We start from the raw sequence: 23,966 nt of genomic DNA on the forward strand, positions 1-23,966 counted from the left end.
AAGAAATACAGGAATAAAAAATAACTTTCTTCGGAGAAAATGCTGTATTACATTGTGAATTTCTATCAGCAACATGACAAACAAACTTTTTATGTACACACTAGTTTATGTGTGACCATGACCAGTTCATGAGAACTCTTCCGAAATGTACAGTCCATGCTCAGATGAGTCATTCACTGAATGACAAGGCATATAGAATTAAATAAAAATAAAAAAATCTATGGTGCATAGACAGTAATATTAGAAAATCCCCAATGTTTCCCAACCACATGACGCTTGTTTATCACACACAAGCTTTGAAGCGCGTGAGAACACAAAACTGCATTTTTCAGGGAGAAAGCAAAAAAAGTGCATTCTGTGCAACATCCCGACATCCACTGCTACAGGATCAGTTCATGAGTGTATTACCACCGTTGAGGTAAGTGTAATTACAAACCAAAATTAAGAGGTTTATCTATATGACGTTGACGGTGAAGTGTTGTGTGCTAAGCTTCGTCATTGTCCTCGGTCAGCAAGTTGAGATTTCAGGGTGAGGGCTTATTCCACTTGCATATTTCGCAAAAGAAGCCCTTTCTTTACTCCTCCCTGCAGCATCCTGGCACCAAGACTACCGCCTGTGAGCCCGTCACTAAAGAGAGAAAAAGAACAACATCACATTGCTTACAAACTTAAGCGAGTACCTCCATTGTATGGATAACAAGTAACGACGCATAATAAAACAAGAACCATATGGACACATCTTAAACCGTACAAGAGGAACAAGGCAGGGTAATACCCAGTATTGCGTAAACACCTATTTCTGCACATCTTACACCATATGTAAACTTCAACTATAAAGACAAACGTGAAGAGCCTGTTTTCTTCCTTCAATGCTTCTTACATGGGGCTAAACTTCCTCCTCTTGGGATCAGGAGGCTCAGGTCCATCAGAAGGTCTCTGCAAACAAAACAAAAAAGGAAGAGTGAAATGAAAGGAGAATGATATTGATACTACTTTTACAAAATTAGTCGACGCAATGACGTCCGACTCCTAGTCAGAGCCTGAACATTGACCAACCTCTTTCCCTGCAGATTCCTGCTGTACTCTTCTCTGCTCCAAGTTTTGCTAGGGACAGACAGTTAAAAGTTGAGTTATTTTTGCAGATGAATGTCATCAGCTCAACTTTAGTACTACAATATTAAAAGACAACATTTTTGCATGTTTAAAATACAATGAAACAATTTATCAGATCAGTGTCTGCCTGCTTTGCCCTCTGACCTTGCACTACTCAACCAGGACAAGACAGTGACTCCCTAAATGAGCACTATGAAAGTGCTTTTGATTATCAATTCAAGATTTATGTGTAACCACCTTGTGAAGCTCAGAGAGCTGCTGGTGCCTGATGAGGGCCTCCTTGCTGGGGAACTGCCTCCTACACAGCAGACAGGCCAGTTTAACCCAGTCTGTCATTCTCCCATCCTTCTCTTCTTTGTCACCTCCTTCTTCGTCACTGTCAGTTTCTCCACTGTAGGCTGGGACCAGACCCTCCGGCTGAGGAGGGGATCGCTGGAGAAACAAGATCAAAGACATTTCATAATATCCTTGAACATAAAACATAAAACAAAAAGCCCAAAAGTGCGTTTTGTAGCACCTTCCATAAGAAAGTTAGGGCGTATGAGGAAAACAGACCAATCACTTTGATCATGTCCTTACCTCTGCACTTTGTCGGATCTGATCCATGAAAATCTGATGCCGCTCGGACAGTGCACCCTGCAGGAGGGACAAAACACATCAGAAGACATGGTCTCTTCACTGCACAGAGTCCTCTGGCTGACAGATTCTCCTCCTTCACTACGACGCACCAAAGATCAATCTGTGTTTACAGCTGGGCATAATGTCGTTTCGTACCTTTTTCTCCAAAACAGCGTAGCCTGCGTCAGCACTAGCAGATTCTCTGCGGTCATCTAGGCGGCCGTGGGCCGGCGCCCGCGTGTAACCCGGGGGTGGCGGTGTGGAGCCGACGGCGGGGGAGGAGGCGACAGAACGCATGTTCTCCTTGTGTCTGTTTAGACTCTTTGCCCAGCGCTCCATATCTTTTGCAATCTATTAAGATAAAGCCCAAGAGTTGCAAGTCAGTTACAGTTGAAAAATGGGTGGCCAAGAAGGACTGAACAAAATGCTCAGTAATCCTTCAACAAACACCAACTTGGTGACATCTAACATTTGAAAGAAATGCAAGAAGAGTTAAATAACTACAGCAACTCAGGCAATATACAATAGCATAGTGCATTATGCACTAAGCTGTGAAAAGCAGTCTATGTCTAACAAAAAAGCAAAGGATACCTTAAGACAAGATATTCACTTTGAAGTCCAAACGTAAATTGTGATTTGCAGTTCTCATCCATCATGACATGAGCTTCTACTCAGAATGTAGAATACCTGTTGAGCAGTTTTACTCTTGGGTTTGTCTTTCTTGTCCTTGCTGCCAAGGTTAGCGAAGGGGGAGTCTGAAGGGGCCGCGCCAATGTTCGAGGGGCCGCCTTCAGAGTCCGACTGGCCAGCAGCAGCAGGAATGTAAGTGTGCTTCTCTCCATCCCAGTACATGTACTGCTGTGTGTGGGGATTGTAGTAGTACTGCAAAGAGCAAGGGCACAAAAAAAACGCTGAGGAGGAAGTCATGTACAGAATGCGATTTCAAAAAGGAGGGCAACATTTAGACCATTTAGACCGTTGTACATCCATCACTTGTTACCTGGGAGTTGGGGTCATAGTAAAGCCCTGTGAGAGGGTCGTAATAGAAGCTGGAGCTTTCATCATACTGGTATGTGGACACGTCTGGCACAGCTAAAGACAAAGATGCAGAACAGTTACCTCATAGGTCCATTTCAAAACTTCTAAGTGATCATAAAAGGACAGCTTGACTGTCTATCTGCAGCAGCATTGTGGTTCAGAATTACCAGCTTACTCTGCCAGAAAACTGTTTTGCATGCCTGATTTCTTCCTTTTATATAATACATATATATATAAAATACTGGGTAGATTAACATATCTGTCACAAAAAAGGTACATGTAATAAACTCTCAATCCGAACAGGAAGTAAAGCCTTACGGTATTGGTGCAGCTCGTGTTCGGTGCCCGGGGTCGCAGGTTGGCCGGGAGCAGCAGGTTGTGGTTTCCCCACTATCTCAACCTGTGGAGACGAAGAGATCAGTGCTCAGCCCAAAGCCACTGCATGAGACATTGCAAGAACACAAGAACACTAAATAATATTGTACCTGCGAAACCGGTGCAGTAGGTGTGGCGATGAGAGCCGCCTGTGTACCAGAATGAGGCTGCTGCTGCACGCCTGCGGATCCCGACGTCCCTCTCTCAGCTGCAACACACAACGCAGGTGGCTGAGTTGTATAGCTTGTTTGGGCAATGTGCTCTACGTATTTAACATACGTTACACCAACCTTGGGCTGCTCCTCCTGCGTACGCCCCCATCTGTGCTGCTCCTACTGCGGGTAATGCAGCGACCCTGGCCTCGGCCTGGGCCTTGAAAGTTGTGCCATCGATCCCAGAGTATTCATTACCGTCCTGGTTGTACGTTACTGCTGCCCCCTGCTGATACACTGTTGTATCTGTACTATTGATTACGCTTGAACCATTCTGAGCAGTCTGAGTAGGAAAAAGATAAAAGATTTTTTTAACAAGATAAAAACACAGGGATTCAATTTCTAAATCTACAACATTTCATTAACAAGGTGTAACCTGCGTGACAGCCCACTGTGCAGCAGCTATTGCTGTGCTGGCCACCATGGCAGCACTCACTCTGCTGCCATCCGTCATGAATACGTCACTGGCAGAGAAAAGAGGCACAAAGTGGGTTTCATTGAGGGACATTTAAAAGCTTTCCAGTGCTGATGCAAAATACATCTCCAATACCGTCCCCCTTTAGTAGTTAAGACTATCAACACAATGGGTTTTGTATTAGAAATATTTTTGTGTAATAGCGTTAGTGTGTAATCTAAGCGTTGGGTGTGCATGTGTTTACCGTTTGGAGCCTTTGGCAAACTCCACCACAATTGCTTTCCCATCAATAGAGAGACTGGGCTGGAGAGCCTGCAAGATCTGCAGCAGCTGAGATGCTTCCTGTGAGCAAACAAACAGACCTGTGAGTAAGTGTTGGTGAATCTGTGTGCAACTCCCTCTTTTGTGTCCCATAGGGTAAAGATATTAGGTATGGACAAAATTTCCTATGATGGTATTTGGCAAGATTCTGTCCGTTACACTGTATATCAACGGTATTTTTTTTAAGCAAACCGTCATTCATTGGCGAAAAAAAGAAGAAGAAGAGGACCCCCGGCCAACTGAGCAGTTGTTCGCTGCTCGTTGAGCAACAGCTGCTTGTGTGGCGTGTCTTCCGTTGTGTCTCTTCCTGTTTTCTTTCCACCTACATTCCTCTTGTCTGCAATGTCTCTGCCGCTTGCCTTTTCTGTTATAAGCACTGCTTGATCAAAAGCTAAAATCCTCCAAACTCTTTTCAGTTTTTTAATGTACCAACATTTTTTTCTTGTTGTGATAGCGGTCTCGCTGTACCCAGTATGCAGTTTGGCAGTAAAATTTTAAAGATGTACGATTATTAGTGTCGCAAATGTTTATGGAAATTTGAAACTGCCATACCGCCCAGAGTTAGTAAATATCCATTTCAAAATCATAAGAACACATGAATGTGTAGCCTATGGATTAACCAATATATTAATAGGTGATCCGTCTAGCATACATGTGTGTTTCTGCCTCACGTTGCTCACCACAATAGTAGAGAGCTGCAGAAAGGCAAAGCCCCTGTTGAGATGGGTGTGCTTGTCCTTGATTAGGCGAACATTGGAGGGGGAGAGAGTGGCGAATGGAGCCAAAGCAGATAAGATGGTTTCCACTGCGGTATGAGGGCCGAGGTTTCTTAGGATCAGAGCTGGTGCAGGAGAGGATGAGAGTACGTTATATTCTTTAACACATTTAATCATTTGGGTACCAGATAATATGCAGAGCTGAAAATACATGTATCCCATGATGCCTCCCTTCTATAGCTGTGGAGCTATAGTGAGGTAATGAAAGATTCAATAAATTTGCATTCATCCATATTAAACAGTATTTTTCCCAATGAACAGACCCAAATTAATCCTTTAATAACATATATTGAGAAATAATAGTAACAAAAGTCCATGTTTGCTTTCATATATAAACATATTAATATAGTTAGCGAATGTTTAATGACGTTGGAGTCATCTCGTCATTTTTCATTCATTAATTAATTAATCCTGCACTAAAGCAGGTCTTTCTTAGAAGGAAAAGGAGATTGGCATGGAGGTAAAAGGTCAACAGATGGACTTACTGTCGGTGGGCACATCTGCCTGCTGTGTAGACTGTCCCGGGCTGACACTAGGACCCGAGGAGTGGTAGGGCGCTGGCAGGGGCAATAAGCCTTGTGCTCCCTCCTTTTGAAGACCGCTGAGCAAATCCCTCTGCAATTGGGGCAACTTCAACTCAGCCTCTGGGGAAAAAAACAAACAACATGCATTATTATTTGATGTGAGAGCACGTATGTGGTTATAGGAGGCGAGTAGTTCATATTACCAGTAGCGGTGTTCATTTTTACCTGATTTAGGCACACTGCATTTGAAGCACTTTTCTCTCCTTTTAAAGTTTTGCACACCACACTGTTGAAATGTTACATGAACTACTGTTAACAGTTCGTTTAAAAGAATCCGCCACTACATTGATAAATACACATGCATACAATGCACAAATAAACGATAGATGTCTGTGTATGGTCAGCACGCAATGTAAAACACACAACCTTGTTGCAGAGCCAGTCCTCATTGGCACGAGGTTTTGGGTCACTGTAGTGCATCGACACTCTTTGTCCCAGAATCAACAGCACCGACTAAAAAAAAAAAAAAAAAGAAAGAAAAAGAGGGAGGGGGAAACAAAGAATGATTATCAGTGATAATTAGGCCAAACATGCCAGAGAAAGGCCTCAGCTCACAAGAGATGAGAGAGAATGAAAGGGACGAGAGGGAGAGGGGCACAGAGAGAAACAGAGAGTAGAATTGAGTCTGAAAGAAAGAGGACACCAGAGAATTGCAACCTTCAGCTTTAGAAAATTGGGACGGACTGAGATGGTGTATGTTTAGTGTGTCGGTGTCCACTTTTAAAGAGGACACAATGTGTCTTTTTTTCCAATTGTGTCATCCCTCCCCCCTGAAGGGGAAACCTTTTTTTTCCGCAGTTTTCCGCACATCCCATCCCTTTGTCACCACCGTCATCCCACAAATAGGGAATGGCTCCATCCTAAAGATGTAATAATGGGGGATGACCCAGATAAGAAAGATTCCAAAACAAGAAAATGAAGTACTATCTTGATTCAACATACAATGGACCATTGGAGAGCGAGTGATAGCATGTCACTGGAGAAAGAGGAGACCCCTATAATAGAGGAGCTTGAATTGGGCAATGAGAAGTGAATGTGACTGGGAGAGTTCACTATGAAAACTATGCAGTAAGGTCAACAAACGTCAGCATGATGTAACACGCATTTGCCTGCTTGTGGAATTTTGTAAAAGTTGAAAGACCTACCTACCTCAGGGACAAAAATCATTTCCTCCACCCCGTGTGTCTCTAGCATACTGCAATGCATCACGTGCACATGAGGGGGTATGATGTGACTGTGCATTTTTCCTGATGTTAACATATGTATGTATGCATGTATACATGTGTATGTGTGTCTGTGTAGGGGAGAGTGACCTGGTTGGTCTCCATCCAGCGGGTGGCCTCCTGTATGACATTAAACTCGACGAAGGCGAATCCTCGGCTCTGACCTGGACACCGCCCAGCGCCATGGTAACCGAACAACAACAACAACAACATAACAACGCAGTGAGGGTTAGTGCTTCATGTCCAGAGGAGAGAGAAAGAGAGAGAGACCCTTTAGCAGCACTAATTAAATAAAGCATTACTTCCTCTCTCCCTTGGAAGTAACACACCCGACAGCCAGTTGGAAAGCCGCTGTCGAAATTCTCGGCAAGGGTGGGAGGACGCAGTGTTTAGTATCTCAACTAAAGGTCAAGGAAAGAGGTAGAGAAAGAGAGAATCCTACCCACTCACTAGTTTGAGCTGGAGCTTTTTGGCTTTCATAAGTGGAGGCACTCAGGCACCAACACACACACACACACACATGCGGGCATATACGGTCTTGAGAGTGCAGCATGAACTATAGGGCAACCATTTCACGAGGTGGAATGCTCCATACTGTCCATGCATTACTATACTGGACTGAGAACATATTACGGAACATATTTAGATTCATATAATGTATAACAATACTGAACGTCATGTAAGATCATCATTTAAACATGAAAAAAAGAGGAGGGCCTTATCCTAAACAGTGATGTAGGGGAGGAGGGTGGGAGAGGCAGAGCAGTGCGGAGGACTGTAAGGGCACCCGAGTTAGATAGGCACACCTTGCAGACAAACAGTGTGTTAGCAAAGAAGGGAAGCTGGTGGGACAATGAGCTCAATGGAAAACCTTTGGGAGAAAAGAAGAGCTTTTCCGGAGTGGCATGGATGACCCTTACATAACTGAGAGGCAGCTGCAACGTTTACATCCACACACTTGCACAACCAAAATAGCTACAATGACAAAGACCATCAAATGCACTCGGCTTCCGCTGCGTAGTTCTCAGTTGACATTGGTATGTTTGTGAGCATTGTTTAACTACTTCAACTTCACTTCAAGATGGATGAGGCAGAATCATGAAAAGGTAAGAGACGAGTTGAAAGAGACAAATGAAGGCCATGGAGAAATGATGTAAACCGATCACTGTGTGCATGCATTCTGGTCCTTAATAGGCAACAATGGATAGAGGTCTCCTTGGAAGCATGCGAGGATGATTGTTGCCCAGTGAGCACTAGCCAGAATTCAGACACAAAACGAAAACAAATCCAAGCAGGAATCGCAGCAAAAGCCCTTATGGGTGTATAAATATAGGATAGAATTTCTTTGCATCTGCCATCTAGCCAGCTGTCAGAGTATGAAGAAATAAAATGGTAGTAAGAGAGAAGGCTGACAAAAGGGAGAGCACTTATTAATACAAGAGAGGTGACTGAGCAAGTCAGGGAAAGTCACCTGAGAGGAAAAAGCTGGTAATGAGTGAGTTTGACACAAAAGGAGGATGAACATCTAGAAGATTAAAAAAAAAAAAAGATTGGAGGCAATGTACAAGTTTTTACCTGAGGATTTGTTTCTCATGAGGCGAACCTCTCTGGGTTGGATCCCCTGCTCCTGGAGTTGTGCTCGGATCTATGAACACACAAACATGATTGCATTTCAAACAAACTGACTGCAAGACCCAGGCATCAATAGACGATTTGCAAAACACGCACTAACCTCATTGGTGGTGACGTTGGGTGGCAACATTCGAAGCATTATGATATTGCTTGGCCTCTGGTTATGGTCTAGGTCTGCGCGGTAATCCTGGTCCAACTCCTCAAGGTACAGGTCTGAGGCAGCGCTTCTCTCCTCGGCCCCCACTGGAAAGGCCTGCATGGAACCGACACAAATGATCAACAACTAAATAAAACAGGAGCCGTTCCTCAATGGGGATGAACTTGTAGCGGCTTACCCTCCTCTTCACGGCTGCACGGGAGAACCGGTCCTCCTCTCTCGGCCTTTCAGCATTGTATTCCATCGGTTCAGAATGAGCACCGCCACAACCCCAGTTGCCCTCCCTGCCCGCTGAATGAGGTGTGCTGTTCTCAGGAAAGCCTCTACCACCTTTACCCCGACCCCTTTCCTGCCGACCAGTCAACAACTGCTCAAACTCCCGTCTGGATCCCTCCTCCTCTCTCCGAAGCAATGGAGGGGCCAAATCCGGCTGCGACTGAGCGCATGGGGGCCACAGGAGCCCCTTCCCCCCACGGCCATTTCCTCCCTGGTGAAACCCCAAACGGTCCTGTAGACGACCTGGCAAGAGGTCGGGGATACCCAGTGATTGATCTTCGTGGCCGTACATGTCCCCCTCCGCTCCGCCATCATATCCCACGCCTGCGTCCTCGTCCTCCTGGCCATAGGCTCGGTAGTCCATGTCGCAGAAGTTATGATCGTTGTGGGTGTTGCCATAGCGACCTGTGCGGTCCCCTCTGCCACCCCTGAAGACCATGAAAGACAATGTTAGTTACGTTGGACACGTGTTCTCTTTGAGATGGAGAGGCAAGGAAAGAAAGTGTAGCTCACCTCCGCTCAAAGTCCATGCTGATTCACTGACCGCTCCCGATCTGATCCTTTCTATTTGGTTACAGCATCGGAGACCCTAGAAGTACATCAGCTATTATAATTTGTCAACTAAGATTAAATAATCAGGAAAATGGAGGTCAGCTCTGCTGATTGACGGCTCAACGAACTCTTCTCCCGGTCCCTGCCATATTACTATTTGATTACAGAATGGAAAGATCCTGGAAGTAACATTACACTTAAAAAGTTTGTGCTTTTGAACAAGCAACATTCACGACAATGGCAGTCAATTTAGCTGCCTTTCAGAAACAGTCATCTCAAATCGTCCAAGAACAGGCCCCCCCGGGGTGCATAGAAGTGATGTGCACGGTATGCGTTCACTCCCGGCAGGAGGCATTCGTTTTATTCTGTCGCCAGGTTATCTGCATCTTTGAATACTGCAGCCTCCTTTAACTTTGACTGATATTAAACGCGTTATACATGAAAACTCGTATACAAACCGAGTTGAAGCATATCCCGGCATCACTAATAAGAACGCGTGTGCATGCCGAACCTAACTAAGCAAAAAGGAGTTTTAAACAATGACGTGTGACGGTCATCTCTGTTAGCGGACAAGCTAACTCGATTAGCATCTGGATGGCTAGCTAGTCCAAGCAAAAATAAAGCTGTTTCCAAAACCGTTTGTCCCCGTTGGTAAACACATTAACGTCAGTATTTGTAATAGGCCACAATCTTACCAGCGCCGCACGTAACCAACAAGAGTTATTTTAATGTCACGTCGAAGCCCAGGTGAGAAGTAACGTTATGTTTTATTTTTCACGGAATACAGTGTAAAATGGCCACAGCACGACAACAATTCCGAGAGGGAGGGTACAGATACCTGACTCTGGTATGTGATTAGCGGTTGGAGAGCGAAAATATCAATGACGACGATGATTGGACGAGGGAAACACGCCAACCCAGAGTTGTATAGAGAGTGAGTCGCGTCAGCGGAAGTGTACGTGAAAGTCATTTAGTTCCAAGTAATATTTAGAACCATTGATTTTGTAGAAAACAGGCAGCAAGACAAATTAGTAAAGGCACAAAGAGCTTCAATCTGCCATAATTACTTCCGTTCGTAATCATCTCTGTTGACTCAAAGTATCCAGGATCTAAGAAGACAGGCAGAACAACTGATATATTAATGTATGTGTTCTTCATTCTTTATCAATTTCACTGTCATTTTAGATTAATTTCCAGAACCTATGACTTTATATGGTCACTGAGCTATTATAAACGTTACGATTATATATCTGATTATATATAACTTATAATTATATTCTGAATTAATTTCCTTTTTAAATTTAAATCGTTTAATAAATTCCTAAACGTATTTAGTGATAAAAAGTATAAGAGTAAACGTCCATTATGCTGCAGCCCCATGGCGCTACTATTATAAACACTGCTAACTTATAGGAACTATCGCGGAGCTCATTGGGCCTACATTGCTTTAAAAAAAGGAAATTGGTCCTTTTGCAGTGAACGGAGTTGACGTGACTCTAAATAAACAGCTCTGAGCCAAGTCGCCCAACCATTCCTAATACACTGCGTGGCATTTATTGATACAAACAAGGGGTCACAAGTTGTCAAAAAAAGTTAATTAATCCAAGAAATTAGATTGTAATCGTTATTAATATAAATAATTCCATACAAAAGAAAAAACTATTATCAGCTTTATTTGGGGAAAACAATCCGTAAAGAAAAACCATAATAGGTCACAATACAAAAAAGGCCCATCTCCAAAACCATTTTAGCCTTGCACCCCAAGCATTAACTTCAATTAACTAAACGGTTACAATTTATCATTAAACTGACATAAATTGATCATAACAGCAGGATTAAGTAAACTAATTAAGATATACTAAGAAAATTAGAGACATCAACAATAAAAAGTTATAGTACAATACAGACAACATCATTGAAGAAGGGATGGGAATAGAGTAAAAGGCAAATTCGAAAAACACATTAACATCTTACAAAGCTGTGTAAGACATACAGTACATGATAGACATTATGGTAACAACACAAATATATAATCAATCTGAAAGAATATTCAACTTAACTACATCACTCAAGATTTGACCCACTGATTAACACAATCAAATGAATTTCCTGTACACACAAAAAAGGTCCTAAAAACTCATGTTTAACCTGATTGTGCCTCTAGATATACAATGCCCAAAGTTTCTATGTCACTGAGTAGCTGTTAATTCCATTACCCATCTTCGTCACAAAAAGTGGTCATCATGGGTAACTTTGGCATGGAAACAAAGGAGTTAGGTCAGTAACGCATAAGACCTTACCATGCATACAGTACATAGACACACATGTTAATACACACACACACAAAAAAAAATCTACACACATTCACCGCATGCAGATCTGCACTGGAGAAAGCAAACCACCATACAGTTGCGTGCGCAATCACGTGCGCAAGCTCGCTCACTCACACACACTCTCTCTCTCTAAAGTACAGGCAAGTAATTAGGTATGGGAAAATATATCATACAATCTAGTTTAGGCATACCTCTGCATAGCGCCCGAGTCAGAATATGGGCCTGAATGAGCATAGCCAATGACAGAGGCGGGCGGGCGGGCAAGGTGGGGTGAGGTGGGGTTAGGGGGACATTTTCAAATGTCATGTGTGGAGACTCCAAATTAGAAAAAAATATCCTAGCTTAGTAATTTCAATTTCAAACCCACAACATAATCTTCTTGGCCGCTGCTCTCAAGGCACTACACGTAGGCGATACTGTGTAAAATCCACTTTGACAAAGTCTTAATTAAAAACCAATTCTATGTTAATGTATTTTTTCCGTGTGTGTCTCTCTCTCTCTTTCTCTCTGTCCCCATGGTCTTTGGCCTGCTGAGGACCCTTTCTCTCTTCATTCCCATCGTAGCACATTTCCACCACGTTTACAAATCGTTCCTCGCCACCTGCTTTTGGATCTGAAGGTTTTTGATAGAGAGCAAAATGGCACAAAATCCAATATATAGGCAGAGGAAGGTGTAGGGAGCCTATCAAATAATTTAAGACCTGCTTTACTTTTGTTGAGGATAAATGGTTGATAAGAAATTGAGCAACAGCAAAATGTTTTCGGCCCCTCCCCAATTTTCTCCCTTTCTATCTGTGCTTGAAGGCAGCTCCCTCTTCTCCCAGAGCCTATAACAGAGCGCAGTTGGACCTCCTGCCACGCTTCTTGGCCTGCAGTGCTGCCCGAGTTGCCATCTCAAAGACTTCCCTCACACCGTCTTTGGTTTTGGCAGAGCACTCCTGGTAGCCGTAGGCACTGATGCGGTTTGCCATCTCTTTGCCATCTTCGCATTTCACTGGCTCCTGGAGGCAAATGTCAGAGACAGACGGTTTACATTTTTACTTTGAAGCCATTATACTAAAACCTGATAAACAACACATCATTTTATATAAAAGGTTGTATTTTTTTCCTGTTTAAATCAAGAAAGCCAAGATGCAGAATCCCTTATATTTGAAGAAAAGAGAAACACAAACCTGTTTCATTTTGGCGAGCTCTCGTCTGGTGTGGTCATCGTTGCGCAGATCTTTTTTATTGCCCACCAGAATAATGGGAACATTTGGACAGAAGTGTTTCACTTCAGGGGTCCACTTTTCCGGAATATTCTCTAGAGCGGATGGAGCGAAAGAATGCGGGAATTTAGAGACATACGTTACAATCACAAGGTGTTTGATATGTAGTGGTGTGATTGTTGCCAATACAATACCTAAACTGTCAGGGCTGTCTACAGAGAAGCACATGAGAATAACATCAGTGTCAGGGTAGGAGAGAGGCCTCAGTCGGTCATAGTCCTCCTGACCGGCTGTGTCCCAAAGCGCAAGCTCTACCTGAGATAGATAAGATTACCAGTTAACGGAAGTTATACGACTGAGTCTAACAATTCTAAAGTATTCTTAAACTTTAGTTAGGAAGAAGAAGGTCGATGCTCAAAAGAATATGAAGATCCTTTCAATGTCTATCCCTCGATGTGGATTACATTGAACGTTTTTCTATGAGAAGTCAAACCGGAAACAATGATTCCCCAAAAAACATTGGGATTAATTTGGCTATTCATCATTGTGTGTGTGTGTGTGTGTGTGTGTGAGAATGACCCTTTGGGCTCTGCAGAGCTTAGTTTTAGCACTTTGTACGTCTCACCTGTTTGCCGTCCACCTCAATGTCTGCCACATAGTTCTCAAACACGGTGGGCACGTAGACCTCTGGGAACTGGTCCTTGCTGAAGACGATGAGCAGACAGGTCTTCCCACATGCACCATCCCCGACTATCACCAACTTCTTCCTGATGGCTGCCATCTGGAAGAAGAGACTCCCAACATAAGCAAGAACTAATATACCAGGGTGTGGCAGGTTTCTATGTTGCTCTCCATTAATAAATCACACCCAAACAATTGTATCACCCGTAACGTTTTAGGTAGTGGGTTGAACGGGACTATTTAACTTCACGGGGGCTTTACAAAGATTTCCGTCCTTCACCAGTTCTCTGGATGGTACATCTTGTTAGCAGTAGGTCAACCGCGAACAGAAAGTTTTGAAAAAAACAAGACATCTGAAGTTGTTTCTATCCCGGTGGCAAACAGGAAGGCGAAGGTAGAGGCAGTTTCCCACCTCCTGCTTGACAGGCTGTGCAGCGCAACGTTACAACGGGCCTGTCAAACCAGCTAACAGTAGCTAGCAACGCGGATAACGGGGTTTCACGGGGTTTTTAATGCTGTCATTCAACGTATTCTGTCGGCAATTACAACTGCACTATTCAAGGCACTGATGTGGTACTTCTGTGACTGAAACAAGAATCGGCATAAAGTGTAAAGTCTATTGTTGAGTGAGATTACCGCTTGACGTTCTGTGTCCGCCTTTCTCCTCTTCCTGACCGACCGGAAAGCTCCGCCCACTTGTAATACGCATGTGCAAGATGACGTCATTAGTCTAGTAACCAACATAAAATATAAACGTTTTTTATTTTATACAAATCAACAAATGGGGGTCAAAAAACCTTGATCAATAACTGCATGAAAAGTTTACTTCAGACTTTTTTATAGATTTTTTTTATTTAAGCATTCAAATATCAATAATGCAGTGGGTTACTTTCAATTGACAGATGTAAAAAAAAAACTTTATATATCTACAAATACATATGAATATACATATATACAAATATATTTAAATACAAATATATTTAAATTCAGAAAAGAGGAAAAATATAGCCCATTTCCGTTTCACTCCATATGAACGGAGATTAACAATAAAACAAAATGAAAGCATGCTTATAGAATTGGTGACAGATGTTTGCATATTGAGTGAAAGTACTGTACAATTTCACAAAATTGTAGCTTAAAATGAAATACTATATGTCACATTTGAGTTATCATATGCTGCCTAATATCTATTCCATACAATATTTTTCTTTTTATACTCAGGTACTCGCAAGTACAAATCCCAATCATCTTACACAAAGAGCTCAGCCTCATGTGCAAGTACACCGTATGGTACCCTTAAGGCTGTGTGCTGTCTGTCCCAGCTGTCTCGGCTCTGTCACTGAGACTCTCCGAAAGCATCTACACGATTCCAGAGGGCCCCTTTCAAAGAGAGCATGGCTTTGCTCTTGTCTTCAGAGATTATTCGAAGGCATGCTCACTGAGATTGAGCCGTGCATAAATGCAGGAGTTCCAGCACTGCTGCTTCTACGTGTTTCTATAGTCACTGGCTATAACGATCCTCTGATTGGCTGCTTGGCTCAGCCAGTCTCAAGTCTATTTCCTGACTGCGGTGGTGGTGTTGCTGCGCTGGTAGAACAGCACATATGCTTGATTGGTCTGAAGCTGGTGCTCAGAGACTGGAGACACACTGTGGTTGGGTATATGGAGAGTAATAATTAGAAACAGCTTGAGGTTTGAAGCCTCAGTACAGACACAGTCTTCAGTAAGTTCCGATACTTGTTAAAGAATAAGATCTGGGGGCAGGGGAAGCCTCACCTTGAGTCATTGTAGAAGCACCAACCATTTTGGTCTGAACAGCAGGCTGTGTAGTGGCCCATGTTCACCGTCCCAGCATGGTTACATATTGCATATAAATCGTACAGAACTGGGCCTGTGGGGGAAAACACACAGTGGACCTAATGACTTACTTGTTTTGTGTTTTCCTTACAATTCAAGGAAAAAATCCACCAGTTGCAAGAAATTCTGTCCAATATATGCCACTGTTTTTGATTGATATTTTATTGTAATTAGTTGATTATTTAATAACCAAAAAGGCTCGCCTCAAGCAGGTAAAAGGAAAAAGTGCATGGATGGTGTTTTTTTTTTTTACCACAGTCAGCAGGCCCATAGCGTCCGAGGTCCAGGTCAGTAAGTGGGAAGGACACGTACACGGTGCTTTTACTGATAGACCACCGCGACGTTGTGAAGCGGTTCAGATCTGAACGAGACCGTTAAGCATCACACGTTCTGACACAACAACTGCTCCAAGGTCAATTCTTTCTTTTTTGTCAAGGATACGAATCACAATAACCTGGGGGAACCTCTGGATGGAAAGCCGCTTGGTGCACTCGGTATGTCTGTTACACCTCTCGCACATCTAAAACACAGATCAAGAAACAAACATATTCATTTTTTAAAAATGAGCAGACACACGTGTTGTGTGTTAGGTAACATCCGAGCAGCATTTTCTTTTACCTCACTGTTCTCCTCAATATCAATATACCATCAAATAAGTCCCGTTTACACTCAATAGGCTCTTTGGCTTTCTCGCTCCCTTGGCACATACATACGGATGCTCTATTGCTGTATTCCCTCTTCGCCATGTTTACATTGTGCTAACAAGGTCCCACTGACCTTTGAACCCAAACCTAGAGACACGTGGTTGTGATGTATTGTGATCCAATGGTGTCGGGCATTCCGCGTCAACTTACAGGTGAGTTTTCCTTGTCCAGTTTCTCCTCCTGAGAGAAGAGCTCCAGGCACTCCCTCAGCGTGACCCCCCCAGCAGAGCTCCTCTTGGGGATGGGCAGCGATAGGTCACAGAACACATCGAATGTGTTGGAGTAGTGAGAGCACACTGAGCAATGCAGCGAGCTCCTCAGCTGGCCCAAGAACAGGTCTGCGAGAACGACGGGAGGGATTATCAGTAGGGGAGCGGAGGAAGACGATGGATCACAACCACTGGATTTCTCTTCTCACCGACGATCCCGCTGTCATCTCTCTCCAGGTGCTTCTTCCACATGGCAGCCGCCTCTTCTGAAATCCTAAGGAAGACCGACAGCTGAGGGGTAAGAGGGATAAGGTCACGTGAAGGACATAAGAATCAGAATCTTTCACACGCACCTGAACCTGGCAAATTTCGGTTGTGGCTCCTTCCCCGTCCGTCTAACACAGGGCCTGCGGTTGATTTCCGTGTGCAGCTTGTCCAATAGGAACCTGAGGAACTCCTGCGCGTCCTGCTGACTGGGTCGAAGACAAAGATGAAACGGCCATGTGCCTCCATTACAGACAGCCATTTCTACCAGAGAGTCGAACTTGAAAACCAATCTTTTGGTTGTGGAAATATGCAGTTAAGGAAGGAAAAAGAAGCAAAAAATGAAAATGATCTGCATTCTCACCTGTATCCACTGAAGTAAGGTACCACTTCTTTGAAAACACTGTAAAACCGCTGCGGGTTTACGACTGTGCCCCCGTTGTTTACGTCCCAAAGGCCTGACAGCACCTGGGAGAAAGCTGGCGCAGGAACACGGGGCGCAATGAGAAAGCATGAAAACATGATGGGAGGAGGGAAAGCAGGATAGCGGCACACACCTGCCATGAGCTTGGCCTCCTCTTTGGAGAACTTCTCATCCCTGTAGGACGTGAGAAGGCAGTAGTCCCGCAGGCTGCGCGTGTGAGACAAACATTGGACTACTGCATTCAGGAAACACTAGTTCGGAGACAAAGTACAGGGAGAAAGTGTGCAAGTATGTGAAAACAAATGTATTCTAGTGAAGGTATTTCTTTCTAATTTAACACTTACTGTGTTTCCAATGTTTCTAAGGCCAACCCTCCCACTTCCTAGGGAGAGATGCTCTTTCTAGGAAACAAAAGCAATCGGAATAAAGCTATTGACCCAAACTACTGCTCAGGTCCCTTTACAAGAATACCGCCTTTTTTGTTCTCAAATATTTGACCCCTGGAGGAACGTGGGTACGACCTGTCTGTCTGTGCGTAGCGTTGCTAGAGCAGATCTTACCTTCTTATCTCATTAGCACAACAAGAGAGGCTAAAAGGAGTTTAGCCTGAAGCATTCATCCAATTAGAGACAAGGACTGCTGACAGGTGCTTAAACACGCGTGCCTTGATGTGTACTCTTTATTACTTACTCTACACAATACCTCTCAGTCCACGTTTAGGTGTGTTCCATGACTTCCACGTTAAAAACAAAGGGTTCCAGAAACCTGAGTTTTTACATACATTTAAGGATTGTCCACGTTTTGCCCACCTCGTTGTCGGCGACCAGAAGCAAGCCCATCAGCGAGGTGTAGAGGACGGACTGGGAGATGTCGGCCGTCTCTCTCTGCAGGCCGTTCTGTGAAACCAGGGTCCGACACAGGGCCTCACAAGAGCCCTCAACGTTGACGCCGCTGTCCCCTGGCATGCCTCAGTACTGTCTTCCACTTTCAATGGGACAGAGAGCTTCCCAAATAAATTAAAGTCAGGTGGTTTACAAATGCAGAGGACAAAGTGAGCAGAACATGACAGTGGTTCATAAAGTGCTCAAATTAGGAGGCATGTCATTAACAAAAGGTAAATCGCTATCTTGTTTAGGTCGAGTTGACAGTGATAATAGCACTTGAAGGTCAGCTGGGAGAATCAAGGTCCGACAGACGGCACAATGAATGTCGATTTCTAGATATCAACTTCAGGGCACATGTTTACAAAAACAACTGTCACGATCTAAAGACCTTAAGTGTTGCCTGATTGAGGACTATAAATGAGAAGTAAATAACTTGCAACATTGCACGACAGCAGGTAGCAAAGCCAAGTTCACACTCTCACTGCAGCATCCCCACCGGTAAAGACTTCAATCTTGCAAACAAAGTTTGAAAATAATTCCTAACTAATGTTTCAGCATTAGCAAATAAACCGTGCGGTTTGGACTCACCTGATCACTCCTGGTCACTCTATCTGTGAACAAACTGTCCCAACCAAACCGTTCCCATCCCCTGCTGAGCTGTTAAAAATGCATAAGTGGACGTCTACTGTTTCACTGTGTGTCTGTAGGAGGAAACTGAAAGTCTACCTCTCTCTCTCTCTTCCCCCCCCCCCCCCCCCCCCCACGGTGCAAGAGGGGAGGCAGGGGCGGGAGGGATAATCATGACTAATCTTTTCTTTGAAGATCTTGTTTGCTATTTTTAGGAGGTGCATTTACAATGAGTACCCAAAATGTCTATATATCAGTTTATTTTAAAAAAACAACAGAAGAAACACATTATACACTGTAAATCCACATTCAGTAATACTGTTTAAGCTGTACAACAAACATCCCTACAATCACAACTTTCCAACAGCACATGCATGAACACTCAAAACCCACGTAGGGGAATCCCGTACGCGTCTAAGCACAGTCATCTTTCACAGTCTACATTTGGTTCTATCTCCATGTGCAGGTCACCTCCCTGCTCGTCCCTCTGACACGGTCAGCGGCAGGTGTGATCGGCCATTTCTGTGTCCGAGTTGAGGCTGAGCTGAGCTATGTGATACAGGGCGGGATCGGCGTGGAGGGAGAGCTGCGACTGGCTGGTCTGAGCGGACCTGTCCCTGGACTGGACGATTGCTTGGCGCAGACAGGTGATCCACTGCTGCCTGCTGAAGGAGTCGTTGGCCTGCAGGCTGTACGGGTGGAATTTGGAGCGCCCCCTGCTGCTCACACGGAAAAAGTTTTTCACTGGGATGGAAAGGAGAGAAAAAGAGGACGGAAATTGAGTGCAAGGAAAAGTAGCGTTCATTTCAGCTGACATTCTATTAATCAAGTTGAAGCCTAAATTGAACAGTCTTTATCCTGTTATACAAAAACAATAAAACATTACTGTGCTGCTGAAACCATTCATCATTTAGTTGGACAGAATGTTAATTGTCATTCAGTAACGACACTGACTGTTTGCTGATGAATTAGATCCAGACCATGTTGATGCCATCGATATCAAAAGAAAAATGCATAACTGCATCGTATTAAGTTTCGGTTACCTTTGTCATTTCCTCCAGTGAAGGCTCCCCTGAAGGTGCCCCCTCCACCGGGCTCCCCATCTGGGATCTCTTCCAGGTTTATCAAGGCGTTGGGCAGAGGTTGTCTGTACACATGGAACACCTGACCCCGCTCTCTGTCCTCCCCCGGCCTCGTCAGTACCAAGGCCAGCTCAAACAGGAATACATGCAGCCGCTGACAAAGGACACGTGCACACATTTAAGAAGATGATACAAAGTGCCCTTTCGAGCTAGAGGTCAACAAGGGGCTCGTTTTAAAAAGAAATAACCAGAAAGCTCTGAAAAGTTCTTTAAGTATATGGATCCATCCCGTTTCAGATGCTGACATTTTCAGTTGCGATATGAATATGTATCAAAGGAAGAACTTCGGAGAAACAGACGGTCATCTTTAGAGTAGTTAAACATGAGCAGAGGCGCTACCTGGCCCTTGTTGTTCTTGAGCTCTCCGTGGCAGTACAGGTAGCGCGACAGCTGGATCTCCTGTAGTCTCTGACCGTCCTCCAGATACACAAGGCCCTGCCTGTAGAACTGACACTCCGCCTCGCCTGTGTTCTTGTTCACCTCTGCCACGATGCTCTGGACCAGCTCCAACTGAACAGGACAAAGTATCACACAAAATTAATGTGGGTTTTATGGGTGGTTTTGGTCCCCCAACTGACGACTTTGCTGCAAAATATGTATGTTTACTATGATGCTTTTCAATATGAAATGTAACGCTGCCTCCTTATAACATGCTATTCATTAAAAAAGAATGTAACACACAGGTATATACATACACGTTTTACTGGGTACACAAAACATGTGTATATAAAACATATGAGAAAATTTAAAAAGGGAACTCTGGTCTAAAAGCAGCTCACATCCAGGATGCTCTGCCAATGTGAAGAGCACTCGGAACCTTTTAGAAGAACACGAGGGTGAACATTAGGAGGCCGACTCACAGCGTCGGGCAACGAGTCCTCGTCCGGGTGCTCTGGAGGCGTGCACTTCTGGATCTCCTTCAACAGCAGGGGGTATTTCACCAAACGGCTTCGAGGGAGGTCCAGGAAGTTCCACAGGTCCAGTTTCCTGCTGAACGAGGACTCCTGGCACAAACGAAGGAAGCGCTCGACTTTTTTCTCCTGCTTTTTCTGGTCCAGCAGGGCTTTGGCCCCCACCTGGTTACGGCAGTAGATAACGTAGGCCTCCAGGCAAGGGAACTGCAGCGAGAAATAACGCAACAAAAATGTGAAAAATGTGTAGGGATTAACTCGAGGACTCTGAATGAGAGCGGAACAAAACAGTAAATAGAGGAACTGAAGAGAGTGAATGTGGTTTGTGAGCTTTTCTCTCAGTTTCTCACTCACCCAGTTCATCAGAGTGGGCCCCACCTGGCCGATGGTCTTCCCTGATCCCCGCAGCCGGTCGAGACGACCCAGGAGATCTGATATTAGGAATGAAAACAACACTGTAGAATTCTTATTCATTCATGTCAAACCGCTGTCACTTCAGGGAAGCGACGAATGAGGAAATTGACCCAATTCAACCTCCATAAAGATGCATCATCAGAAAACTCACTCACTTGCTTCACATGGACTGTATGTCACCGCATGGCAAACGCTTGCAAAAGCTGATGTAATGATTGATGTTGGGTGTAATGAACTGAGGTCCCATTATATGTTTAGCAAAGAAATCCAATCATGGAAAGAAAAACCTTTGACATTAGTTTAAAATTTGAAATAAAAGAGTTGACACCTGAGGTGTAAAAATGTCAAAATGTGTCCAAACATCAGGAGTATTTTGCACTTCGCCCTCCTTTCCTGACCCATGCTTTTGACTTTCAATCAGTAGGTTGAAAGTAGTCTGGCAAGAAGAGGGGCCGTATACCTTGATGTAGGGGAATGAGAGAGTCCAGTGTACCGAAGATCTGTCCAAGCTCACTCTTTGTCATGATGTCCAGCGTCAGCATGGGCTCATAGTAAACCTGGTAGCACAGAGAGAGACCCGGGGGGGAGGGGGGGGTGGCAAAAGGTGCGTATGAAAGCACCAGATGCTTCAATCAGAAGAATGCCAATATATGAGAGCAGAGTTCAGATATTATTGTTGGACGAAAAGTACCTTCTTGACCAGACTGAGGTCATCAATGAGTTGTCTCTCGCCCTGAGTCAGTTCATAGATCACCTGTGGAGTCAACACACCGGACATGTGGATGCAACGCACACGGCGCACGCATGCGAACCTGTCGCTCTCGCAGCCAATTGTTCAATTCAGGAAGTTGAGGCTCGAGTGGCAGCTCACATCCTCTTTCAGAACGCTCTGCTTCTAGTGACCCCACCCACACTGCCAACCAGTTGCAACGCTTGACCCAGTGACCCCCCCACATCACATTAAAGCTACTCCTCTGGCTGGCCCCTCGTACCTCCTGGCGTTTGATCTCCTTTGCAGTGAGGTCATGACTCTCCACGGTGTCACTCCAGCACTGGCTGTTGCGCCGGCGAGGATACGACGAGGCCTTGGATCGAGAGCGCAGGGGAGCCGGGGGCAAAGGTCGCGCCTCCGTGCGAAAGCTAATCGACCGCTGTGGGAAAGTCGCTGGCGATTAGTTTTGTACCACAACAGATAGGAGCGCGTGTTTGTGCGCGTTGTTACCGAAATAGACTGTCCGATGCGTTTCAGAGCGGGCGTCTTCACCGGGGTCAAGACGCCCGTTAGGCTGTTGGACTTTACCACAGGTTTGACCCTTTTGTTACTGGGCTCCTAAAATGAAATTACAGTTTTAACACGATGTCTAAGCATTGCAACTATTACTGGCTGTACATTAAAAGATTAAAAAAAAAAAAATAACATATCTGGCTCCTGAAAAAAAACAAAAAAAGGAACAACTCACCTCTGAATCCCCCATTTGGTCGGACATCATCTCATCCTCCTCATCTTCCTCTTCATCCTGATTAAAATCATACAGGTCACAGCAGAATGTGCATTAGCTGAGCTTGTGAAAAAGATGAGAGTTCAGGAAAGACATGTCAGGGGGGAGATGCGCTGTTGCATAGTGCAGAGCTCTCATTTCCTGTGTGACTCTTTCAAAGAGGAACTCTGCTTCTGTAGTAAAATACAAGATGTCTGCCAGTTATTGCCACAGTAACCACATCAGCTGAATAGTTCAGTGTACAATGCGAGTGAGACACATTAAAATACCTGCTGGTAATATACATTGTTTTGTGACACATGATGATTAATGCAAAGCAGGTAGAACCAAAAAGTGGACAAAGAAGCTAAGTGCGACATGTGTGAACATTCAGAGGTTTGTGCTTCGCCTTCACGGTTCTTGTAAACGCTGCACTCAGCATTGTGGCCTCAAAGGTAAGGCTGGCTAGAACTTCCGCTGGTTAGACAACTCGATGGCAAGGTGACGCAGAGCCACGGCGGCTGAGTGCATGTCAGAAATCACTCACCTCCACGATTCTCACCACAGGATCAGGGTCTTGTTTTCTCTTCTTCTAAAGAGCAAAAATATAAAAGATTTGCGTTCGGTGTTTAAGTGAATCCATGCAATATGAGAACGGTCAAATAAATAAGGTAAATGGAGTTTACCCCGGGGATGGAGTGAGTCTCTAACATTGCAGTGCTATAAAAAAGAAAAAGAAAAAAAAAAGATTAAAGTTAAATTACTAGTAATGAATGCCGATAGATGTCAGCATGTCATACATTCCTCAAGTTATACTAGTACATTAAAAAATATTAACACTTAAACGGCTAAACAGTGAACAATTTAAAACTTTGTTACAATGACAAATATATACCAACAATAAGTATCATTTACGATCTGATGTGTCCCATCTGATCGCAGTAGCAATCGTTCGTGGAAACTGGTAACTTGCCATCAAAGAAAAAAAGTATCATACCAGGAAGTCCTCGTTTCTCCGGTCTCTTCTACTTCCATATTGCCTTAGTCGTCAACGCATCCTCACAGAAACCCTTTTAGCTTAGAAGGCTGTAAATAATCCAAAGTCTAACTGGATTCTTCTATGTCAGTAACACGCAGCAAGTGATCTGCAGAGAACTCGTCAAGAGTTTAGCGCAGTCCTTCCTCTTCACTTGTTTCCCTCCCTCATCTCACTCAACCACATCCTTTGGCGTTGCACATATTCATGTATCCGCTCAGAGGGTTCAGAAAACATGTTTTTTTTTACACCACTTTGCAAACAAATAAGAATACGCATCATGCAAAACGAGATAGGAGCCAAAATTACGAGGAGTAAACCACTTAAACTTATTACTCACTTAAACATATTAATCACTTAAACATTTTAGGACACGTGGGCGTTTCACAGATGTGTTTCCCCAAATACCTTTAATCATGAACGCGTTGATGAGAGCCAGGTCACACAGGAAAAAACACCACAAGTGATACATAACGATATTACCGTGGAAAAAGTTAAAGAC

General features: G+C 44.1%; 4 protein-coding genes across 6 annotated transcripts; all 4 read right to left on the bottom strand.

Annotated features, from left to right (window-relative positions):
* Nucleotides 1–21: 21 nt before the first annotated feature.
* Nucleotides 22–10,107, bottom strand: rbm10 (RNA binding motif protein 10). 2 transcript variants are annotated; one of them, XM_062564748.1, is made up of 23 exons: nucleotides 9,988–10,107; nucleotides 9,254–9,329; nucleotides 8,643–9,168; nucleotides 8,408–8,560; nucleotides 8,251–8,320; nucleotides 6,766–6,839; nucleotides 5,819–5,905; nucleotides 5,618–5,678; nucleotides 5,354–5,512; nucleotides 4,773–4,933; nucleotides 4,016–4,113; nucleotides 3,733–3,820; nucleotides 3,435–3,639; nucleotides 3,255–3,352; nucleotides 3,088–3,169; nucleotides 2,732–2,823; nucleotides 2,419–2,613; nucleotides 1,888–2,082; nucleotides 1,693–1,749; nucleotides 1,351–1,545; nucleotides 1,057–1,104; nucleotides 881–936; nucleotides 22–628 (listed from the first exon to the last, which is right to left on the bottom strand). In XM_062564748.1, exons 2-23 carry the CDS (start codon nucleotides 9,268–9,270, stop codon nucleotides 538–540), a joined length of 2,808 nt encoding a protein of 935 aa, XP_062420732.1. In that variant the 5' UTR covers nucleotides 9,271–9,329; nucleotides 9,988–10,107; the 3' UTR covers nucleotides 22–537. The 2 variants fall into 2 exon arrangements, with proteins under 2 accessions (XP_062420732.1, XP_062420735.1); XM_062564751.1 differs by lacking the exon at nucleotides 5,618–5,678 and having other exon boundaries at nucleotides 5,354–5,483.
* Nucleotides 10,108–10,949: 842 nt separating this feature from the next.
* On the bottom strand, nucleotides 10,950–14,208 carry LOC119223162 (rho-related GTP-binding protein RhoA-C-like). The gene is made up of 5 exons (XM_037480300.2): nucleotides 14,151–14,208; nucleotides 13,459–13,614; nucleotides 13,028–13,148; nucleotides 12,798–12,928; nucleotides 10,950–12,626 (listed from the first exon to the last, which is right to left on the bottom strand). Exons 2-5 carry the CDS (start codon nucleotides 13,612–13,614, stop codon nucleotides 12,453–12,455), a joined length of 582 nt encoding a protein of 193 aa, XP_037336197.1. The 5' UTR covers nucleotides 14,151–14,208; the 3' UTR covers nucleotides 10,950–12,452.
* Nucleotides 14,209–14,404: 196 nt separating this feature from the next.
* usp21 (ubiquitin specific peptidase 21) lies at nucleotides 14,405–17,968 on the bottom strand. The gene is made up of 11 exons (XM_037480271.2): nucleotides 17,782–17,968; nucleotides 17,317–17,373; nucleotides 17,106–17,223; nucleotides 16,913–17,027; nucleotides 16,638–16,757; nucleotides 16,494–16,558; nucleotides 16,226–16,413; nucleotides 15,813–15,891; nucleotides 15,625–15,732; nucleotides 15,291–15,405; nucleotides 14,405–15,162 (listed from the first exon to the last, which is right to left on the bottom strand). Exons 1-11 carry the CDS (start codon nucleotides 17,935–17,937, stop codon nucleotides 15,069–15,071), a joined length of 1,215 nt encoding a protein of 404 aa, XP_037336168.2. The 5' UTR covers nucleotides 17,938–17,968; the 3' UTR covers nucleotides 14,405–15,068.
* Nucleotides 17,969–18,732: 764 nt separating this feature from the next.
* Nucleotides 18,733–23,849, bottom strand: arhgef3l (Rho guanine nucleotide exchange factor (GEF) 3, like). Of its 2 annotated transcripts, XM_037480263.2 has the most exons (13): nucleotides 23,426–23,849; nucleotides 23,115–23,148; nucleotides 22,976–23,020; nucleotides 22,411–22,467; nucleotides 22,173–22,280; nucleotides 21,943–22,101; nucleotides 21,642–21,704; nucleotides 21,411–21,507; nucleotides 20,891–20,967; nucleotides 20,486–20,743; nucleotides 19,965–20,135; nucleotides 19,527–19,719; nucleotides 18,733–19,227 (listed from the first exon to the last, which is right to left on the bottom strand). In XM_037480263.2, exons 1-13 carry the CDS (start codon nucleotides 23,461–23,463, stop codon nucleotides 18,980–18,982), a joined length of 1,548 nt encoding a protein of 515 aa, XP_037336160.1. In that variant the 5' UTR covers nucleotides 23,464–23,849; the 3' UTR covers nucleotides 18,733–18,979. The 2 variants fall into 2 exon arrangements, with proteins under 2 accessions (XP_037336160.1, XP_037336161.1); XM_037480264.2 differs by lacking the exon at nucleotides 23,115–23,148.
* Between the last annotated feature and the right edge of the window lie 117 nt (nucleotides 23,850–23,966).

This window comes from Pungitius pungitius, chromosome 1, assembly GCF_949316345.1.
Source record: "Pungitius pungitius chromosome 1, fPunPun2.1, whole genome shotgun sequence".
Taxonomy (NCBI): Eukaryota; Metazoa; Chordata; class Actinopteri; order Perciformes; family Gasterosteidae; genus Pungitius; species Pungitius pungitius.